Source organism: Zosterops lateralis (assembly GCF_965231275.1).
Source record: "Zosterops lateralis genome assembly, chromosome: 3".
Classification (NCBI taxonomy): domain Eukaryota; kingdom Metazoa; phylum Chordata; class Aves; order Passeriformes; family Zosteropidae; genus Zosterops; species Zosterops lateralis.
This window is the reverse complement of record NC_139764.1, coordinates 10,315,952-10,332,906: the sequence shown is the minus strand read 5'-3', so window position 1 is coordinate 10,332,906 and position 16,955 is coordinate 10,315,952. Positions and strand designations below refer to the sequence as shown.

General features: G+C 54.3%; 2 protein-coding genes across 9 annotated transcripts in view; both read left to right on the top strand.

The window, feature by feature from the left end:
* Positions 1 to 8,897, top strand: part of EHBP1 (EH domain binding protein 1) — a 204,306-nt gene extending 195,409 nt beyond the window's left edge. For all 8 annotated transcript variants that reach the window (XM_083857807.1, XM_083857805.1, XM_083857808.1 and 5 more), the window contains 4 exons: positions 282 to 381; positions 1,514 to 1,587; positions 8,064 to 8,178; positions 8,322 to 8,897. In XM_083857807.1, coding sequence (XP_083713933.1) covers positions 282 to 381; positions 1,514 to 1,587; positions 8,064 to 8,178; positions 8,322 to 8,412 — 380 coding nt within the window. In that variant the 3' untranslated portion in view covers positions 8,413 to 8,897. The remainder of the gene's footprint in view (positions 1 to 281; positions 382 to 1,513; positions 1,588 to 8,063; positions 8,179 to 8,321) is intronic.
* A 3,519-nt stretch (positions 8,898 to 12,416) lies between these two features.
* Positions 12,417 to 15,128, top strand: OTX1 (orthodenticle homeobox 1; the record flags this gene model as incomplete). The annotated part of the gene is made up of 3 exons (XM_083858079.1): positions 12,417 to 13,155; positions 13,636 to 13,787; positions 14,379 to 15,128. Exons 1-3 carry the CDS (start codon positions 13,059 to 13,061, stop codon positions 15,126 to 15,128), a joined length of 999 nt encoding a protein of 332 aa, XP_083714205.1. The 5' UTR covers positions 12,417 to 13,058.
* Positions 15,129 to 16,955: the final 1,827 nt, after the last annotated feature.

Genomic DNA, 16,955 nt, shown 5'->3' with positions numbered 1-16,955 from the left:
ATTTGGGACAATTTAAAACACACGGTCCTTTTAAAAGGTATTTATTTAGGTCAGGGCATCAGCATGCTAAAGAACACTAAAATGTATCCTGGAGGATGGCTGCTTTCAAAGATTTATTTATAAAGCAGGCAGGACCTGCAGTCATATGATATTTTTACCATTTGAGAATATGCCTTGTCATGCACAGTGATACTGGCAACTGATAGTCCAAAACCTGAAGTGAAAATATGTACCTGAATTTGTGAAATGCCAGCTAAGTAATGAAGTTGTTTTGATTGCAGGAAGAAACACAGAAGAAGAAGAAGCTATGATGCAGGAGTGGTTCATGCTGGTTAATAAGAAGAATGCCTTAATAAGACGAATGAACCAGCTTTCTCTTCTGTAAGTACAGATGAACACGGATATTTACGGAAGGATGATTTACTCTTCAGATAGATGCAAAACTTTTTTTTACTCTCTTACTGTTAGGCTTAAAAAAAACCAAAAAAACAAAACAAAAAAAAAATCAAAAGTGAGTGGTGTGGATGTGTTACACATGGAGTAACTTGTTTTTCTCATATTTCAGACTTGAAAATGAGAAGCATGCAATGACAAAAGATTAGCCAGAGCTGTGAAAAAAGAAATTTAAAAAATATTAGGCGCTGTTACATTTTTAAAAGCCCAACAGTAGAATGAAATTTTAGAAATAGATTTGGATTGTGCCTCAGATGAGACAGGTGAAGTCTATTCAGAGAGAGAGAGAGCCAAATTTGAGTCACTACCTGCTTTGTAAAAAGTCCTCAGTCCCATCTCTGCTGAAGGGATGTCAGTAAATCACTCACAGTGCAGTGATACCACTGACAAAGGAAGGACAAATGAACCTTTTCTCACTGGCAGTGTTGAGGAAGGGAGAAGGTGCTGCTCGTTTTTAGAGGCATTCTGCCCCGAGTGCTTCTCTTCCAGCTTCTTTCAGTTTGATATTTCTTTCCATAATGCCACCTAGTGTAGATGTCTGCATACTTCCCTGGGAAGAGCCTCTACTCTACCTATCTCCTGCTGGGTCTGAACCTGACAGAGGATTTTACCTGCAAAATGTTAAGCTTTCTAATCCCTTGTCTAATATTTATTGTTGATTAGGGCAGAATGCATATAGAATAACACTTCCAGCGTCATGTTTTCTTGGTGAGTAGGTTGATGCTGGAATTTGCTCATTAGATCTAGGGGAATACTTTATAATTTGGACATTCCACAACAGCCATTCTAGAGATGAATATGAAATAATTGCATCCTGTAGTGCCATGGAGTTAAACTGACAGAATTAAAGCTGACCTTACGTGAAATTTTCATTTCAGGCCCTGTTACTGAGCAGGCCACCTGAGCCAGATTTTAAGTTTGTGTATCATTTGTTTGGAGTAGCTTAAAGTTAAAGAGAAAAGTCAGTCTCGAGTCCTAAAATCAATGTAAGTTAAAGGTGCTTTTAAGTGTTTAATGATTTAGTAATTAACATATTGATGAACATTTGCAACTTGCCTAGGGAAAAAGAACACGACCTGGAAAGACGCTACGAGCTGCTGAACCGGGAGCTCAGAGCAATGCTGGCTATTGAAGGTAAGAGCAGTGCTGGGGACTCAGGGGGGGAAAGTGTTCACTGCAGGACAGGTTTGGCACCTGGAATTGCCAAACACTGAGGTTTTTCTGAAGCTCCATTAGTAATGCTGATATTTACATCACTTCAAGTTATAGCACATGGCAAGTGTGCTGAGGCTGCAATCCCGTTATTAAGTTTTCTTCAGGGTTAAAAATAAAAATTTAAAAAATATATCCAAGATACAGGACAAAGAAGTGTGGTCTTGTTGCAATAAACTTGGAAAACAAAGTGGTGATGAGGTAGAGAATGTGTCTGGGGTTGACAGTTTTTTGTTGCAGTAGTGCTCTCTTGGCTTTCCTCTCTTGGCGGCATCGTGCTGCTTTTGGTGCTGCAGAAAAGGGAAGGGGTGACCCACAGAAGAGAACTTCTTCCTTTTGATGTTTCAGACCTGTTCTACAACAGTAACTCACTGGGAGGGAAAAAAGGTCTTATTGGTTTTGGTGGTAAAACTCTAAGTTTGTCAAGTAAATATTTCATCACGAGCAGCACCAGCAGGATTAGTGCGATCCTTTGCATAGAGTTTCTCCCTTCCCAGTTTAGTCACCTCACCTGAATGGATTGACACGGGATAAATGAAACAATTGCACCCTTTCCATAGGGCTTTCCACTGAATTGTACAATAATCCTCGGGATGATTCATAATAAAAAAATAAACATCCAGATAGCTTAAACCATTGCTTGCATTATTTTCTTATTCAAATATCTTAAGTGTTTTCTAATGCTGCACCACTTATACCTCTCAGTCACAAATGCTGCCTTACAGTTCAAAGATGTTTGCTTTAAAGTTAATCCTTTGGGCTCTGTAAAATGGACCTTTTGTCTAATCAATGCAAATTGATTTTGCTATTCTGTATTGACCTCTCAACCCTTTGACTGTCCATGGTAATTTCTTTCTTCACCTGATAAGGTACCTGATCCATAATAAATCAATTCTAATTAGTTTGGAGACTTCACTGGGAGCATAACTTTGTTGGAAAAAAGCAGCAGGTTTCAGGTAGCTATTTCATATCTCTCCATCTGTAGTTATATTTTATGCATAAAACTACCTTCACGGTATTCTTGGATAATCCTGAGTCATAAATACATACACTGCTTTCTGCAGAGACAAGCTAGATTAATTTGGAATCATACTGATGAAATATTTAAAACATAAAATAATTTAAAACTAGAGAGGAGCTGGGAAATCCTGGATTTAAATCTAAACTTTTGACGTTTAATTGCCTCATATATATATATACATACGCACTGCCTTGGAATGTCCTAGCAGCAGCCTTTGAATGTTTAGCAGCTTGTGCCATTTACACATTGTCTGGAAAAAAAATGTATTTTTAAATTTCTTTTTGTAAGATCAGAGAGGGATGCCTGTACTCCAAGAAATCATGGTTTTTTCCTTCCTCTCGTTTTTGGTGGGGTTTTTTTGGGGTTTTTTTGTTTTTTGTTTTTTGTTTTTTGTTTTTTTTTTAATATGCTAGTGGTGATATGGTAAACAGAGGTTTAGGAAGTAAGCATAAGTGCTGGAGAATTTTGGTTATTTGGGGAGATTTTTTAATTTATGCAACAAAGTCCTCATTTAGCATTTTAACTCTCAAAAAGGTTATTGGTCTTCTAGAACTTTAAGCAGTTATCTACTTTTACCCAACAAACATATTAAAGGAGAAACTCTTCCAAGAAAACACCTGTGAAAACTCAAAATACTCATGTGTGAGTGTGACTCACTTGTCACAAATGTGACTCGTTTGTCACATCTCACCTCTCGGTGGGCACATCGGTGTTTCCTCTGTTCAGAAGATGCAAAGATGCACTTTTTGGGGGAAGCTCTGCTAAAACCACACCATTTCCAATGAGATTTCTCTGAAGAAGCCGGGACAGCCCAGCACTACCGGCTCCGAGGCCATTTAGCCAATTGTTAATGAGTGCTTGGGGTCCCTGAAAGAGTTGAAAAGACAGATCTCACTTTTACCAGTTCCAAACCCGAAGTATATGGGCAGGAAAAAAAAAATACACACACACACACACATATATATATATATATATATATATATATATATATATATATATATATATATATAAACAGGATGGGAGCGGTTTGTTTGTCTAAAAGAAAAGCAGAACACACCAACTCAAACTGGAACTTTAAAAAAGTCTTTGAAAGGTGGTAATTACTGTTTTGGTAAATCGCTCTAACTCTTCCACGCGTGACTATGCCGTTTAAAAAAAAAATAAATAAATAAAATCTGTCAACCAATTTACTTCACTGGTTGATGACAGGAAAAAAAAAAAAAAAAAAAAAGAAGGAGAGAAAAGAGGTTTGCAGAAGGTGGAGGAGCCTGTTGATGGCAGATAAAGGCGGTTCTGCCGTGCAGCGTGCGGGCAGCGCTGGCGGCCGGAGGTGCTGCCCCGTTAGGATGTTCAGTGATGTGGAGACAGCGGCTCCTTCCCGGCCGCTCATCCGCAGGCAGCGGCGGCTGAATGGCCTCTTGGAGGGCTACGGCACTTCACGAGGAGCCACATGAATGACCTAGGGTGGTAAAAAAAAAGGCACGCTCCCCCCCCTTTCCCCCCACGGAGCCGTAGAGATAAGAAAGGGAGAGTTAACGCGCTGCCTGCTTCCAGCTAGAAAGTATTCCTCTTGGACCCTTCCGACCGAGAAAGGCCGGAAAGCCCTCACTAACAGGCCAAAGAAAATGCAGGTAAACGGGCTCCGTTTTCACCTCCGCACCTCCCCGGGCGTCCTGCCTGCCTGTCTGGAGCCAGCTGTACACGAGGTGCTGCGTTTCAGAGCCTGGCTTTTCCTGCAGCTGCAGCCCAGTGCCGGGATGCCTCACTCTCAGCTACCTTTCCTCTCACTCCTTTCTTTTTATTTATTTTTTTTTTCAGTCGAGTTTTAATGCCTCCTTAGAAAAGATAAGTTCATTTTTGCACACCTTGGGGTGGTGTGTTCATTTTCTGCCCAAGAAATGGATCTTCTTTCGGATTTTGTACATCTTGATTTATTCTTGGCTTATAGTTTGAAGTGGGTGCTCTTCTAAAAGGATTTATGCATAGGTTCACTATTTTTGTAGTTATGGTTTATATGATAAGCTTTTTATATTTAAAATCAATATGTAATCCTGTGGAGGAGCTTATCCTCTAAAACCCCATTTGTAAATCTATTTTAGCTTTGTTACACCGCGCAGCCACAGTATTCCATAGATTGATTAGGTTCAGCAGCAGAATCCTATCAAATGGCCTGCTCTGATGATGATGCAAACTCTTTCAGGATTGCTAGTTGACTGGAACTAAAGATAAGACCTGACTGCAATCCCCCAATGTGCTCTTTACAAAACTAGTGTTAATTTTCATCAAAGTGCCAGGCTTATTTATTATAGTGGCAAGGTTGAAGGTTTGACTACGAGAACTTTCGACCATTTCTATTAAAGCATTTCTGTGGGAGCTGGACGTCTGTTTGCTCAAAGTAATTATCAGTTTAAGCAGTGGGGGGGAAAAAAAGACAATATGAAGTCAATGAAGATGAATAATTGAAAACATTTCGACTTCAATGTGAATTTAGCAAATTCTGTCATTTTAAACTGCCTGTCGCGAGTGGTGGCACGGGGGCTTTAGCTTTCAACACTTTTAGCTCATATACAGCCTCAGAGCTTAATCCTATTTTTGTCCAGAGTGTAGCTTTTATAACAGTATTATTCTGAAATCTTCAAATTAATCACAGCCCATATTGTAGCTTCCCAGAGCTGCAGTCAGCCTGGGTAACTATATGTGACAGGTGTTATAGGTAATCCTGGCTTAAAAGGCACAACAGGTAGGAATCAAACTTGAGCACAGTTGCTTTTTTAAACATAGGGATGCTTCCCTGAACTGCTGCTCAGCAGTATTTTGTTGGATAAAACAAAATTGCACGGTAGTCACCTATAAAATGTTATTTAAATAATTAGTCAGTTGCCCTTTTAACCAATTGCTGCTTGACTCTTTATTTATTTTGGGGGGAGGAAATGCAGACTCCTTTTCTAGAAATGGAAGTAAAAATGCAAGGGAATATTTCTGCCAGCAGGTTTTCCCATGGCGTGTTTCAAACATTAATAATAAGCAAATGCAGAAAAAAAACAAACAAGCAAAAACCAAAACAAATACACAGTTTCGTTCCATGAAATCCTGATAGGACATTATTTACTTCACAGGTAAGACGAAGCAACAAAACCTGTAGCACTTAGGAAGGGACTTGACAGAGAAAAACGGTGAGGGACTGAGCAGAACATATACTGAAATATTCTGACTTGTTTGCTCTTTCAAAAACTAAAGTTGCTGCTGCAACTGGAGAACAGGGGCTGAACAAACAAAAAGCTTTAAAATAACAAGTGAAAACCATCAAAATTGCAAAAAGTTATATTAAGTCCAGGTAGAGACGATGGATTTCAAATCCCTTTTCATCCAGAGCTTCGTGTTCCCAGGTGTGCTGAGTCCCAGCACAATTCCCAGCTGAAGCCGGGGTAAAAGTTCACCTGAAGGTTGGGGAGCACGTCTGGGGGGAAGCAAACACCCCTGAAATCCTCTGCCGTGTGTCTTTCTCTCTCCCCTTTTCTGTCTGGCTTGCTGCCGTGGCCCTTTTCAGGGCGGTGTTGTCACGCTGAGATCTCATTGCCTCTGAGGGGCTTTATTTTTGGTGGCAAAACGCTCTGGTTTGGGGAAGCTCTGGCTGGCAGAGTGGCAGGGCAGTGTGTTTGAAATGGGCTGAAGTGAAGGAGCTCTGCCCAAAACGGAGCAGAAGGGGAAGCAGCAGTGAAAATCGAGAGACTGCTCCAAGCAGCAGCACCTAAAATGCTGCTACCCAAATCAGCGCAGCTCTGTGGCAGGAAAAAATGGTTTGGATTACCAGTGATTTGGCTGCTAACTCCACTTCTAATCTGTGTACACCTGAAAAATTATTTCCTTAGCAACGGTGGAGGAGAAAGGACACATTAAAAAAAAAAACAAATGAAATAAGAAAGGAAAATACGGAGAAAAGAAGGAGACAAGTGAGAAAAATAAAAAGTTTGGGCAGTGCCCTGCCAGGCTGGTGCTGCGGGAAGGGCTCTGGTGCCACCGGCTCCGGCTCTGCCTGCGGGACGCGGCCGTGTGTGCTCTCTGCTCACACCTGTGCCCTGGGTTTTCCTGCCTGTGCCCTGGGTTTTCCTGCCCGCTGCTTTTCCTGCGGCTCGCTCGTGGGCCCGTGTGCCCGGGCAGACGGCGAGGAGGGCGCGATAAAAGCGGTTACACATTCCTGCCTTTCTGCCGCTCTTCCAAACCTTCATTGCATGATGATGCATCTAATTTTTAATTTGTAAATACAAGGCTGAATTCCCTCTAGCACCACTTGCTTTCATAAAGCTTCTGAGCAGTTTGCTGTCTTGAATAAATTTGGCTTTGGAGGGGGGTCAGGGGGATTTGAACCACCGCATTCTTGCGGGGTTTGTGAAGATTCACATGGTAACCGGTGGGGAGCATTGTTCGGCTTATCTGAATAAGCACCAGCCATGTGAGTTTTAACATGATCGCCCAGGGCAATGGAGAGCGCGGGTGGGTGGGGGAGAAAGCCAAAAGCCCTGCACCCTCTCTCCCCTTCGCCTTCGGGGAGGACGAGAACACCGCCGGCCCGGTGGCGATGGCTGCTCCCGGGGCTTGGGGTTTTTTTGGGTTCGGTTTTTTGGGGGTTTTTTTGGAGCCGGTGTCCTCTTTCCCTCCCGCTCCTCAATTGTCCTGCTATCTCCCTCATAATCTACTGCTCCTGCTTTTCATTGTTTACCTTCTTAATGAGGGAGGCGGGGAAGGCTGGGGCTTGACTGACAGCGACAAGCCCTCTCGGTCTGGCTGCAGAGCCCAGGGCTGCGGGCGGCCCCGGGCCGGGCCAGGGGGGTGAATCCCTTTGGGAATACCGGGGCTGCCCGCCCGCCTCTGCCTGCCGGCTCCGGGGCTGGAGAGGCCGCCGCGATATTCTGTAGCAAGTGTATTTTTTACTTCAAAGTGGGAAATGCTAATTAAGCGCTACCTGCCTTTAAAGTGAAGTGCGCGGCATATGGTCGCGCTGTGTGAGATTCCTCCGGCCGGGGAGAGGAGCCGGGCCGCGGGGAGCGGGCATTCATTCCTCCGGGAGGGCAGCCCCGGCAGTGCCAGACACGGGCCTGGGGAAAACAAAACCAATCCTACACTTGGAAAAAAAAAAAAAAAAAAAAAAAAAAAAGGAAGGAAACCTCCACCCAAAGCGCCCCAAATCGCTGCTGAGCTCCCCCAAGCCAAGGTGGACGAAATGCGGGGGAGAGAGGCCGGGGCCGGGCCGGGCTGTGCCAGGCTGGGTTGAGCCGGGCCGGGCCGAGCCGTGCCAGGCTGCATTGGCCTGTACCGGGCTGTGCCAGGCTGGGTCGGGCCGCCCCTCTCAGCGCTGCTCTTGTTGTGTTTCTTCCCGCAGACTGGCAGAAGACCGAGGCGCAGAAGAGGCGAGAGCAGCTCTTGCTGGACGAACTCGTTATTCTCGTTAACAAACGGGACGCGCTGGTCAGGGACCTGGACGCGCAGGAGAAGCAGTGAGTCGGGCACAGGGAGGAGGAGGGGAGGCCCCGCCGGGCCGCCACGCTCCCCGCGGAAAGTTTGGCCCAAGTCCGCGGCGCCGGGGCCGGGGGGACTCGGGGAGCCGGGCCCCATCCCCTCACCGCCCCTCTTTCCGCAGGGCCGAGGAAGAGGACGAGCATTTGGAGAGGACCCTCGAGCAAAACAAAGGCAAGATGGCCAAGAAGGAAGAGAAGTGCGTTCTCCAGTGAGCGGCCTTCCCGCGGCGGCAGAGAAATCGCAGCGCGGCTTTCTTGTGCTCTTAAAACGCCGACATGAGACTGGGGAAAAAAAAGAAAAGAAAAAAAAAAAAAAAAAAAAGGATGTTTTGAAAACAAAATTAAACTTTTTTCCATTTTCTTAGGCCAGATCTAGGCTGCGCCGGGCCCCACTCCGTTGTTTTTTTTTTGTTTTCCATTGAAGCGAACTCGCGTTGTCCCATGATTTCCTTGTGGGCTCAGCTCTCCTGCCGAAAGCGCTGGGAATGGAATCGCCGAGACCCCTGGCGTGCGGGCGATGCCGGAGACGGGCGGGAGGAGGAGAAGAAATAGTTTGTCCTGGTTTCTGTAGCTGGAGGAGGGCTGAGTTTTGAAATAAAAATGTTTTTGTCGTAATAGGATTAGAGAGGGTGATATAGGAAAAAAAAAAATCATTGGGAATGGTTTCATCTAGTCCTGCCATATGTAATACTTAATAAGCTACCTACATTTTATAGTTAGGTCAGATCCACCCCAGTTATTATTAAAAATGTGCTGTATTTACCAGTGGTTTATTACATCAGTTTCGCGTTTCCCCGGGAGTAGAGCCGAGCTGCTCTGGTTCACTCGGGGGCTTCTCCCCCAGAGCTGCACAAACCCCTGGGGGCGGCTGCGGGCGGAGCGGGGAGCCCTGGGCAGAGCCCGGCCCGGCCCGGGACAGCCCGGGACAGCCGCCTTCCCCCTCGGGCCGGGCCGGGCCGCCCGCCCCGCGTTATTTATTGCGCCCGGCCGCGTTCCCCAGCGCCCCCCGCCCGCCCTCCGTCCGTCCGTCCGTCCGTCCGTCCGTCCGTCCGTCCGTCCGTCCGTGTGCCCCCGAGCGTGTCCCGCGCCCGCATCGTCCCCTCGTGGAGCTCGTCTCTTTTATTTATTACAACACCCAGTCATATATAAGATTTTCAATAAAACCCGAATCTTTCTTACCGTAACTGCAGCTTTTCCTCTTTACCTGGGAAACTCCCTCCCGCCCTCGGAGGGCCGGGGGGGGCTCGGGGGGCGGGAGGGACCGATCCCGGCCCGGGGGGACACAGCGGAGCCCCGGCCGCCGCCGCTCCGCCAACGCAACGAAACCCGCCGCGCGGAAAAGTTTTTCGTTTGGTTTTTAATACAACGCAACTCGGCGAGGGGGGAGGTAAAACTTTTTCCCCGCGGGGCCGATGCCGCCCGCCAGCGGCGCGGGGGATGCGCGGCCCAGAGCGGGATGGCGGGGAGCCCCAGCCCTGCGACAGCCACAGCGACAGCGCCGGCGGCTCCGGCTGCGGCTCCGCCAAAAAAGTCCCCCGTAGAGGAGGGAAAGCGCCCGGGTTTGGTGCGAGCGGCCGCCGGCGCCGCGGGATGAACCGGCCTGGGAAACCGGGGCCGCCCGGGGCCTGCAGGTGGATTCGGCCCCGCGAGAAGTTTGGGAAGATGCGCAGGACACTCCGGCGCCGGGGCTGGGGGCTGGAGCACCGCCGTGCTCCGGTGCCCTCCCGTCAAAATACCAGGGCTGGGGACGGCAGGGAACGCGCTCCGGGGCTCCGCGGCTGCGGGAGGGGAGAGGCAAAGCCCGGGGCACCGGGAACTGCCGGGCCCTGGAGCTGGGGCTGCCCCCGGGCATCCTCTCCTCCTGGGGGCCGGAGTTCGCCTGGCTTGTAAAGCGAAAAAAGTAACTCAGTCTGCACTGAGGGAAAAATAAGTGCGTGTCCCGTGTTTCGCCCCCAGCCCCGCAGAGCGGCCGCGGGCCCCCCGCCCCGCCGGGCCGATCCCCCCCGCCCGCCCGCAGCCCCCGCCCCGCCGACCTTCCTTATCCTTACCTGGGCACGGCGGGGCGGGCCCGGCTCCGGCCGGCCGAGGGATCCATCGGGGGCACCGGGACCGGCACCGCGGGGGGCGGCGAGCCCCGGCCGAGCCCGCGGGGAGGCGGCCGCACTCGGGATTGGGTAACGGCGGGAGCTGGGGGGGCGCGGATACCCCCGGCGTGTGTGCGGGGCGGGGGAAAAGCCTCGGGGGGGCCGCAGCACCGGGGCTGCCCCGGCGGGGAGAGGAGAGGGGATGGGAGAAGGCGGCGGGGGCGGGGGGAGCGCAGCCCGAGCCGGGAACTGCCCCGGCAGGAGCGGGGCAAAACGGCGGAGAGGGGCTGGCAGGGGGGAGAACTGCTCCCGCAAACTCTTCCTCCTCCCTCCTCCTGCCTTTTTTTTTTTTTTTTTTTTTTTTTTTTTTTTTTTTTTTTTTTTTTTCTGTGAATGGGCCGCGGCGCCTTTCTCCGGGGAGCGGTGCCCGTGTCTCTGACTCCTGCGGAGCTCAATGACCATCGGCTCCCTCCCGCCCGCCTTAGACGGTTCCCTCCCCGCACAGGAAAAAGATTTGCAAAGAAGAGGGGGGGAAAAATAATAATAAAAAAAAACTTCCACAACAAAAAAAAAATAAAATCGGGGGGGAAAGTCCTCCCCCCGGGAGACCGCGCCGCGATCGGGCAGCGCCTTGGAGCATTAGCTCGCTTTCAGCCCCGCCGCAATTAGAGGGAGCTGGTTTGGGGAGCCCAGCAAAAGCCGCGCACCCACCGGAGCCTCTCCAGAGCGGCGGGCCCCGCGGGGGGCTCGGTGTCACCTCGCCCCTGTCCCGCCCCGCAGCCCCCGAATTCGGGACACGCCGGGAAAGGTGCGCTCGCTGGAGTTTTATTGGGATTTTAAAGCACAAAGTTTGGGAGAGCCCGCGGGCACCGGGACGGGGGGCCCGGCACCAGGAGCGCCCCCCGCGCCGGCCGCGGCGGCGGCAGAAACTTTCCCTTGGTCTCCCCGGCGCCAGGGACGCGGAGGGCCCGGGGGCATCCCCAGGGAGGAGACGGAGCTGCGCGGGCGCGGAGCGGCCCCCCCATCCCATCCCATCCCATCCCATCCCATCCCGTCCCATCCCATCCCATCCCATCCCTCCTTCCGCACTTCTCCAGCGAGTCCCGGCACCGCCCTCCCCGCGGAGGTTGCGCGGGTCCCGCAGGGCCCCCCCCGCAGCCGCGGCTCCTCCGGCCGCGCTCCCGGCGGCGCGGGGCCGGGTGCGCGGGGCAGCGCGGAGCGGCGCGGGGCGGTGCGGAGGAGCCGCGGCCCCGCTGCCATTGCCCGGGCGGCTGTCAGTCAGGCGGGGAGCGGCCGGGGATTGGCGCGGGGCTGGTTACGCAGTCGCTTTGCGCGCACATACAAGGGTAGGGCCGGGGGTAGGTGATCAATCCTCATCAGGGCCGCGGCTCCATCGCCCCGACAGCGCGGGCCGCCGGCGAAGGTAACGCGGGGCGCCCCGACAAGTCGGGGGAGCGCGGCTCGGCGCCCCCGGCCCCCTCCCCAGCCCGCCCCTCACCTGCCGCCCCCCTCGCCCCCTCCCTCCCCCTCCCTCCCCCCGCCGCGCCCCCTCCGCGCCCCCCGCCCGCTCCGCCCCGCGCAGCCCCGCGCAGCCCCCGCCGGGCGGGCGCTCAGAGCTCCGCAGGTGGCCGCGCAGGTGAGGCGGACGGGCGGGCGGGGGCGGCGGCACCGCGCTCTCCGACGGGGCGGGCGGAGGAGCCGGGACGGGGCGCAGCGGGCCCGCGGTGGGCAGGGGGCGGTGAGCGCGGCCGGGCCGGGGCTGCCGCGGGGTTTTCTCCTTCGCTCTCTGCTCTTTTACACTTTTATTTCCCCGCTCGCTCCTCCCGGGACGGGCCCGCTCCGCCGCGTCCCCGACAAAGTTATGCAACGCCGGGTCCCGGCTCTGCCGCCGCCCGGCCCGGCCCGAGGGGCCCCCCGAGCCCGCCCCGCCGGGCCCTTCCCCGCCCGGGGGAACCGGCTCAGCCCCGGGGCCGCCGGGGGTCTCCGGGCTCCTTCCTCCCCTCGCCTTCACCTGCGGGTTCGCCCCCAGCCCGGGCGCCGCCGGGTCTCCGGTGCCGCGTCCCCCCGTCCCGCCCGCTCGGCTCCTTTTCTTTTTCCTTTCCCCCTTTTTAACTCTTATCCATTTCTAATTAAAACGTCCCCGTCTGCTCGCTTTTAAATTAATTATACTTCCCTCCTCTGATACCTCCTTTTGATTCCTAATCCAATTATCTTTTTAAATAATTGCTTTATCTCTCCCGATCGCCGGGCGCTGTTGCCGCTCGGCTCTTGCGCGCGACTCGCCTTCCTTTAAAATAAAATAAAATAAAATAAAAATAAAATCAGCCCCGGGACGGCCGGAGCCTCACCCGCCTCTCTCCGCTCTCTCCGCAGGGCTCCGGCCTCGCCTCCGAGCGGGGAAAGAATTCCGCCTCTTTCTCCATCCTCGGTGTTGTTTTTTTATTATTATTTTTTATTCCTTCGTTTTTGTTTTTCTCTCACTTCACCTGCGATCTCTCGAGGACCTCGTGGCGGTGACGGCGGGACGGAACGAAAAAATCTCCTTTCGCAGCGACTTTGTGCTCCGTTTTTTAATTGTCGTTGGCTTTAATTTTTTTTTTTTTTTTTTTTTTTGACTCTCGTTTGGGGATTTTTTCGGGGGCTATTTTTGTCAGATATTTTTTTTTTTTCCCTTTTCATTTCCCCCCTTCCCCCGCCCCATACATTCGATTCGATTTTGATTTTTTAAATTTTTTTTCCTGCCGGACTTCGGAAGAACCCTGCCCGGCTTCTAGCATGATGTCTTACCTCAAACAGCCTCCTTACGGCATGAACGGGCTGGGGCTGCCGGGCCCGGCCATGGACCTGCTGCACCCCTCGGTGGGGTACCCGGGTGAGTGCCCCGCTCCGCGCCCCCGCCCCGTCCCCGCAAACAGGGAACTCCCGTCCCCGGGCTCTGGGGGAGCTGCTGGGGCCCTGCGCTCTCTGCTGGCTTTGGGCTGCTTCTCCGCCTGCTCCCCTGCCTGGGGACATCGGGCTCTAGCTGGGTTTCCCCCCCTCTTCCCGGGGTGTCTTTCGTTTTCCCGGGGATTTTTAAGGATGAGCAACTTTTAAATTGAACAAACGACCAAACAAAAAAAAAGTAGTTAATTCCCACACAACGAAATGTCCCCGTGGCTCCGGCCGGAGCCAGGCCTGACCCTTCCCCAGCCCCGTTCCCCTGGCCCTGCCCGCGGCGGGACGGGCTCCGGCCGCCGGGGCCGTGCGGGGACACCGCGGCTCTTTGGGGTCCCCAGAGCCCTGTCCCTGTCCCGGGGGGTGCGGGGGGTGCGGGGCCCGGCGTGACCGGCCTGTGGTGCCGCTCGTCCCGCAGCCACCCCGCGGAAGCAGCGGCGGGAGAGAACCACCTTCACCCGCTCGCAGCTGGACGTGCTGGAGGCGCTCTTCGCCAAGACCCGCTACCCCGACATCTTCATGCGGGAGGAGGTGGCCCTCAAGATCAACCTGCCCGAATCCCGAGTCCAGGTACGGGATGTGCGGGGGGGAATCCCGCGGGGCTGGGGATGGGGAGGCAGGACTATCCCGGACCGGCTGCTCCATCCACACCCGTCCCGTTTCCTTGGGACAGGGATGGGTATGGGCTCCCACCCGCTTGTCTGTCCCACCCTGGGGACATTCGGCCAGAGAGGGAGCATTTATCTTTATTTTTTAATTCTCTTGTATTAATTTTATTTGTTATTAATATTTTACTGTCCCCCTCCACCTGCTCCAGGGCACAGCAGGTGCTTTGCTCTGCTCCCCAGGGCTGTTCCCTTTGGGCGCTGCTCAGTGGGTACCGGGCTGGGGGGATATGCAGGATCTGTCCTCCAAATCCACATTTAGTCACTGTGCCGGGGATGGGCACGAGCTGGGGCAGCGCAGCCTCTGCCCCGGCCATCCCCGCTTTTGGCAGGCCGTGGGGCGGCCGGGCAGGGCTGGGATTGGGGTGTGCGGTGTTGATGGGGGAGCTGGTGCCCAGCTGGGATGCTCACGGGGTGAGGAGCCTTTTCTGGAGCCGCCCGGGCCCCGCTGACCCCGCGCTCTCCTCGCTGCCCCGCCCCTCGGTTTGTCCCGCAGGTCTGGTTCAAGAACCGCCGCGCCAAGTGCCGGCAGCAGCAGCAGAGCGGCGGCGGGGCCAAGAGCCGCCCGGCCAAGAAGAAATCCTCGCCGGCCCGGGAGAGCTCGGGCTCGGAGAGCAGCGGGCAGTTCACGCCGCCGGCCGCGGCCTCCAGCTCCGCCTCGTCCTCCTCCTCCAGCTCGGCCTCCTCCGCGCCCGTGGGCGCCCCGGCCTCCCTCAGCACCCCGGCCTCGTCCATCTGGAGCCCGGCCTCCATCTCTCCCGGCGCGGCGCCCGCGGGGGTGACGGTGCCCGAGCCGCTGCCGCCCGCCGCCTCCTGCATGCAGCGGGCCGGGCCCGCCGCCTCGGCCGCCTCCGCCTCCTACCCCGTGTCCTACAGCCAGGGCGGCGGCTACGGCCAGGGCTACCCCGCGCCGCCCTCCTCCTCCTACTTCGGGGGCGTGGATTGCAGCTCCTACCTGGCGCCCATGCACTCGCACCACCACCCGCACCAGCTGAGCCCCATGGGGCCCTCCTCGGTGCCGGGCCACCACCACCACCACCCGCTGAGCCAGAGCTCGGGCCACCACCACCATCACCACCACCACCACCACCAGGGCTACGGCGGCGCGGGGCTGCCCTTCAACTCCTCCGACTGCCTGGACTACAAGGAGCCCGCCGCCGCCGCCGCCTCCTGGAAGCTCAACTTCAACTCCCCCGACTGCCTGGACTACAAGGACCAGGCGTCCTGGCGCTTCCAGGTCTTGTGAGGGACCGGCCGCCGTCCCCTCGAGCTGCCGCTGACTCCCCGCCGCCTCCTGGGCAGGACTCTGGCTCTCCATCCTCCTCCTCCTCCCTTGGTTAGCAGTGGCGATGCCCTGGGCAGGTCCTGCCGCCCCCCATCTCTACTGACTGATATTTATTTGCTTCCTGCACCACTCCGCCGGGTTTATTATAATTATTATTTTTTTAAACGCGACAGAAGAGGAGTTTAAAAACAAAACAAAACAAAGAAAATGAAAAAGCCTAGCGTGTCCCCTGCTGCCCCCAGGCCGGGCAGAGGTGCAGGCTGGCCCCTGCCCTGCCAGTGCCCCCCGGCTTTGCGGGGGAGCCTCAGCCCCTGCGGGTGTGGAGTCCCGGCTCTGTGCAGCCTCTGAGCGCGGGAATGCTGTAAATACTCGGTCCGTTCCAGCGACCACCGTTATTTTTAGTTGATGCTCTTGGGTTGGCGTTTATCTTAGAGTCTAACATGGAACAGAACGTTTAAAAAAAAAAAAAAAAAAAAAAAAAAAAAAGAGAGAGAACAAAATTTTTTTTTTTTTCTTTTAATTTCGATTTTCTTCCCTGCAAAAATGAAATTTTCCTGGTCTCGTCCTCCGTCCATCCTCGAGGGCTCTGGTCCTGGGGCTGAGGGGGGAGGCAGCAGCCATGGGCGGTGCCCAGAGGGGAGGCAAAGGGGGAGGGAAAGGCTGCCCAGCGGACCCACAACCTGCAGACCAAAACAATCCAAAACTTTTGGGAAAAAAAAAAAAAAAATAAACGGAAAGAAAAAAAAAAAAAGCTGCAGAAAAAAAAAAAAGTTTTGGTTTATTTTTTGGGGGGAGGGTTGCAGGGATAAGCAGCTCTGGTTTCGGGCTGGGGAGGGGGAGCGCACGGCTTTTCGGAGTGTGTTTTTCGGTTCGGTTTTCGTTTCGGTTGTTTGGAGCCCCTTGTGTCGGTCGGTGCTTGTGGCGGGTCGGGGCTGCTCCCCCCGTTCCCGCTTCCCCCGGCCGGGCTGGCGCTCCCCGGCGGCCTCGCCCCGCGGGGGGACAGGGGCGACACTTGTTCCTGTGACTTTTGATGCCGTAAAACCCCTTCGACTGTAAGGCAACTCCCCCCCTCCTTTCCTTCTTCCCGCCCACCCCAATAAAATCTAAACTAATAAATGTAGTGGTGTCGTGTCCTCCTTCCTCCATAAAACTTCCCTGGGGGAGTGAGGAGCAGGGAAATATTCCCTTTTTGGGGGGGTGTCCCATGAGGATGGGGATGTGTGTGATGAGTTTGCGAGCGCTCTGGAGGGGGGGAGCCCCCGCCACCTCCGCAGGTGCGGGCTGGGGACCCGCTCTTGTGTTAATTGACCCTTAATTGGTTACGGATATATTGGAGCCCCGCGGTGCCGACGGCGCTCACGGAACTGCCCGAAACTGCGATTTCCCCCCGGGATCGGTGGCGCAGCCCCCAAATTCGGGACCCAGCGGCGGGTCTGGGTGCCGGTGCCGGGGAGCGAGCGCTGCTCGGGCGTGCGGCCGGACCTCTGTCCCTCTGTCCCGCTGTCCCTCTGTCCCCCTGTGCGGGTTCGGCACCTGCGCTTCCAGCCCCGGCTCCCGGCCGTGCCAAGGGAGACAGGGAGATGAATTTTTTTTTCGTGACAATTTCCACCTCTTTCCCACCCCCCGCCAAACCTTCCCTTCAGTTTTTGGGAGCTGCCTGTTGGTGGTGGGGCTGCTCCTGCTTGCAGAGGACCGGCGGGGCGATGGATGCGCTGCTCGGGAAGCATCCCCAAATTCCCGTCCTCCTCCCTGCGGCCCTGCGGTAGTGCCCGCTGCGCCTGGGAGCTC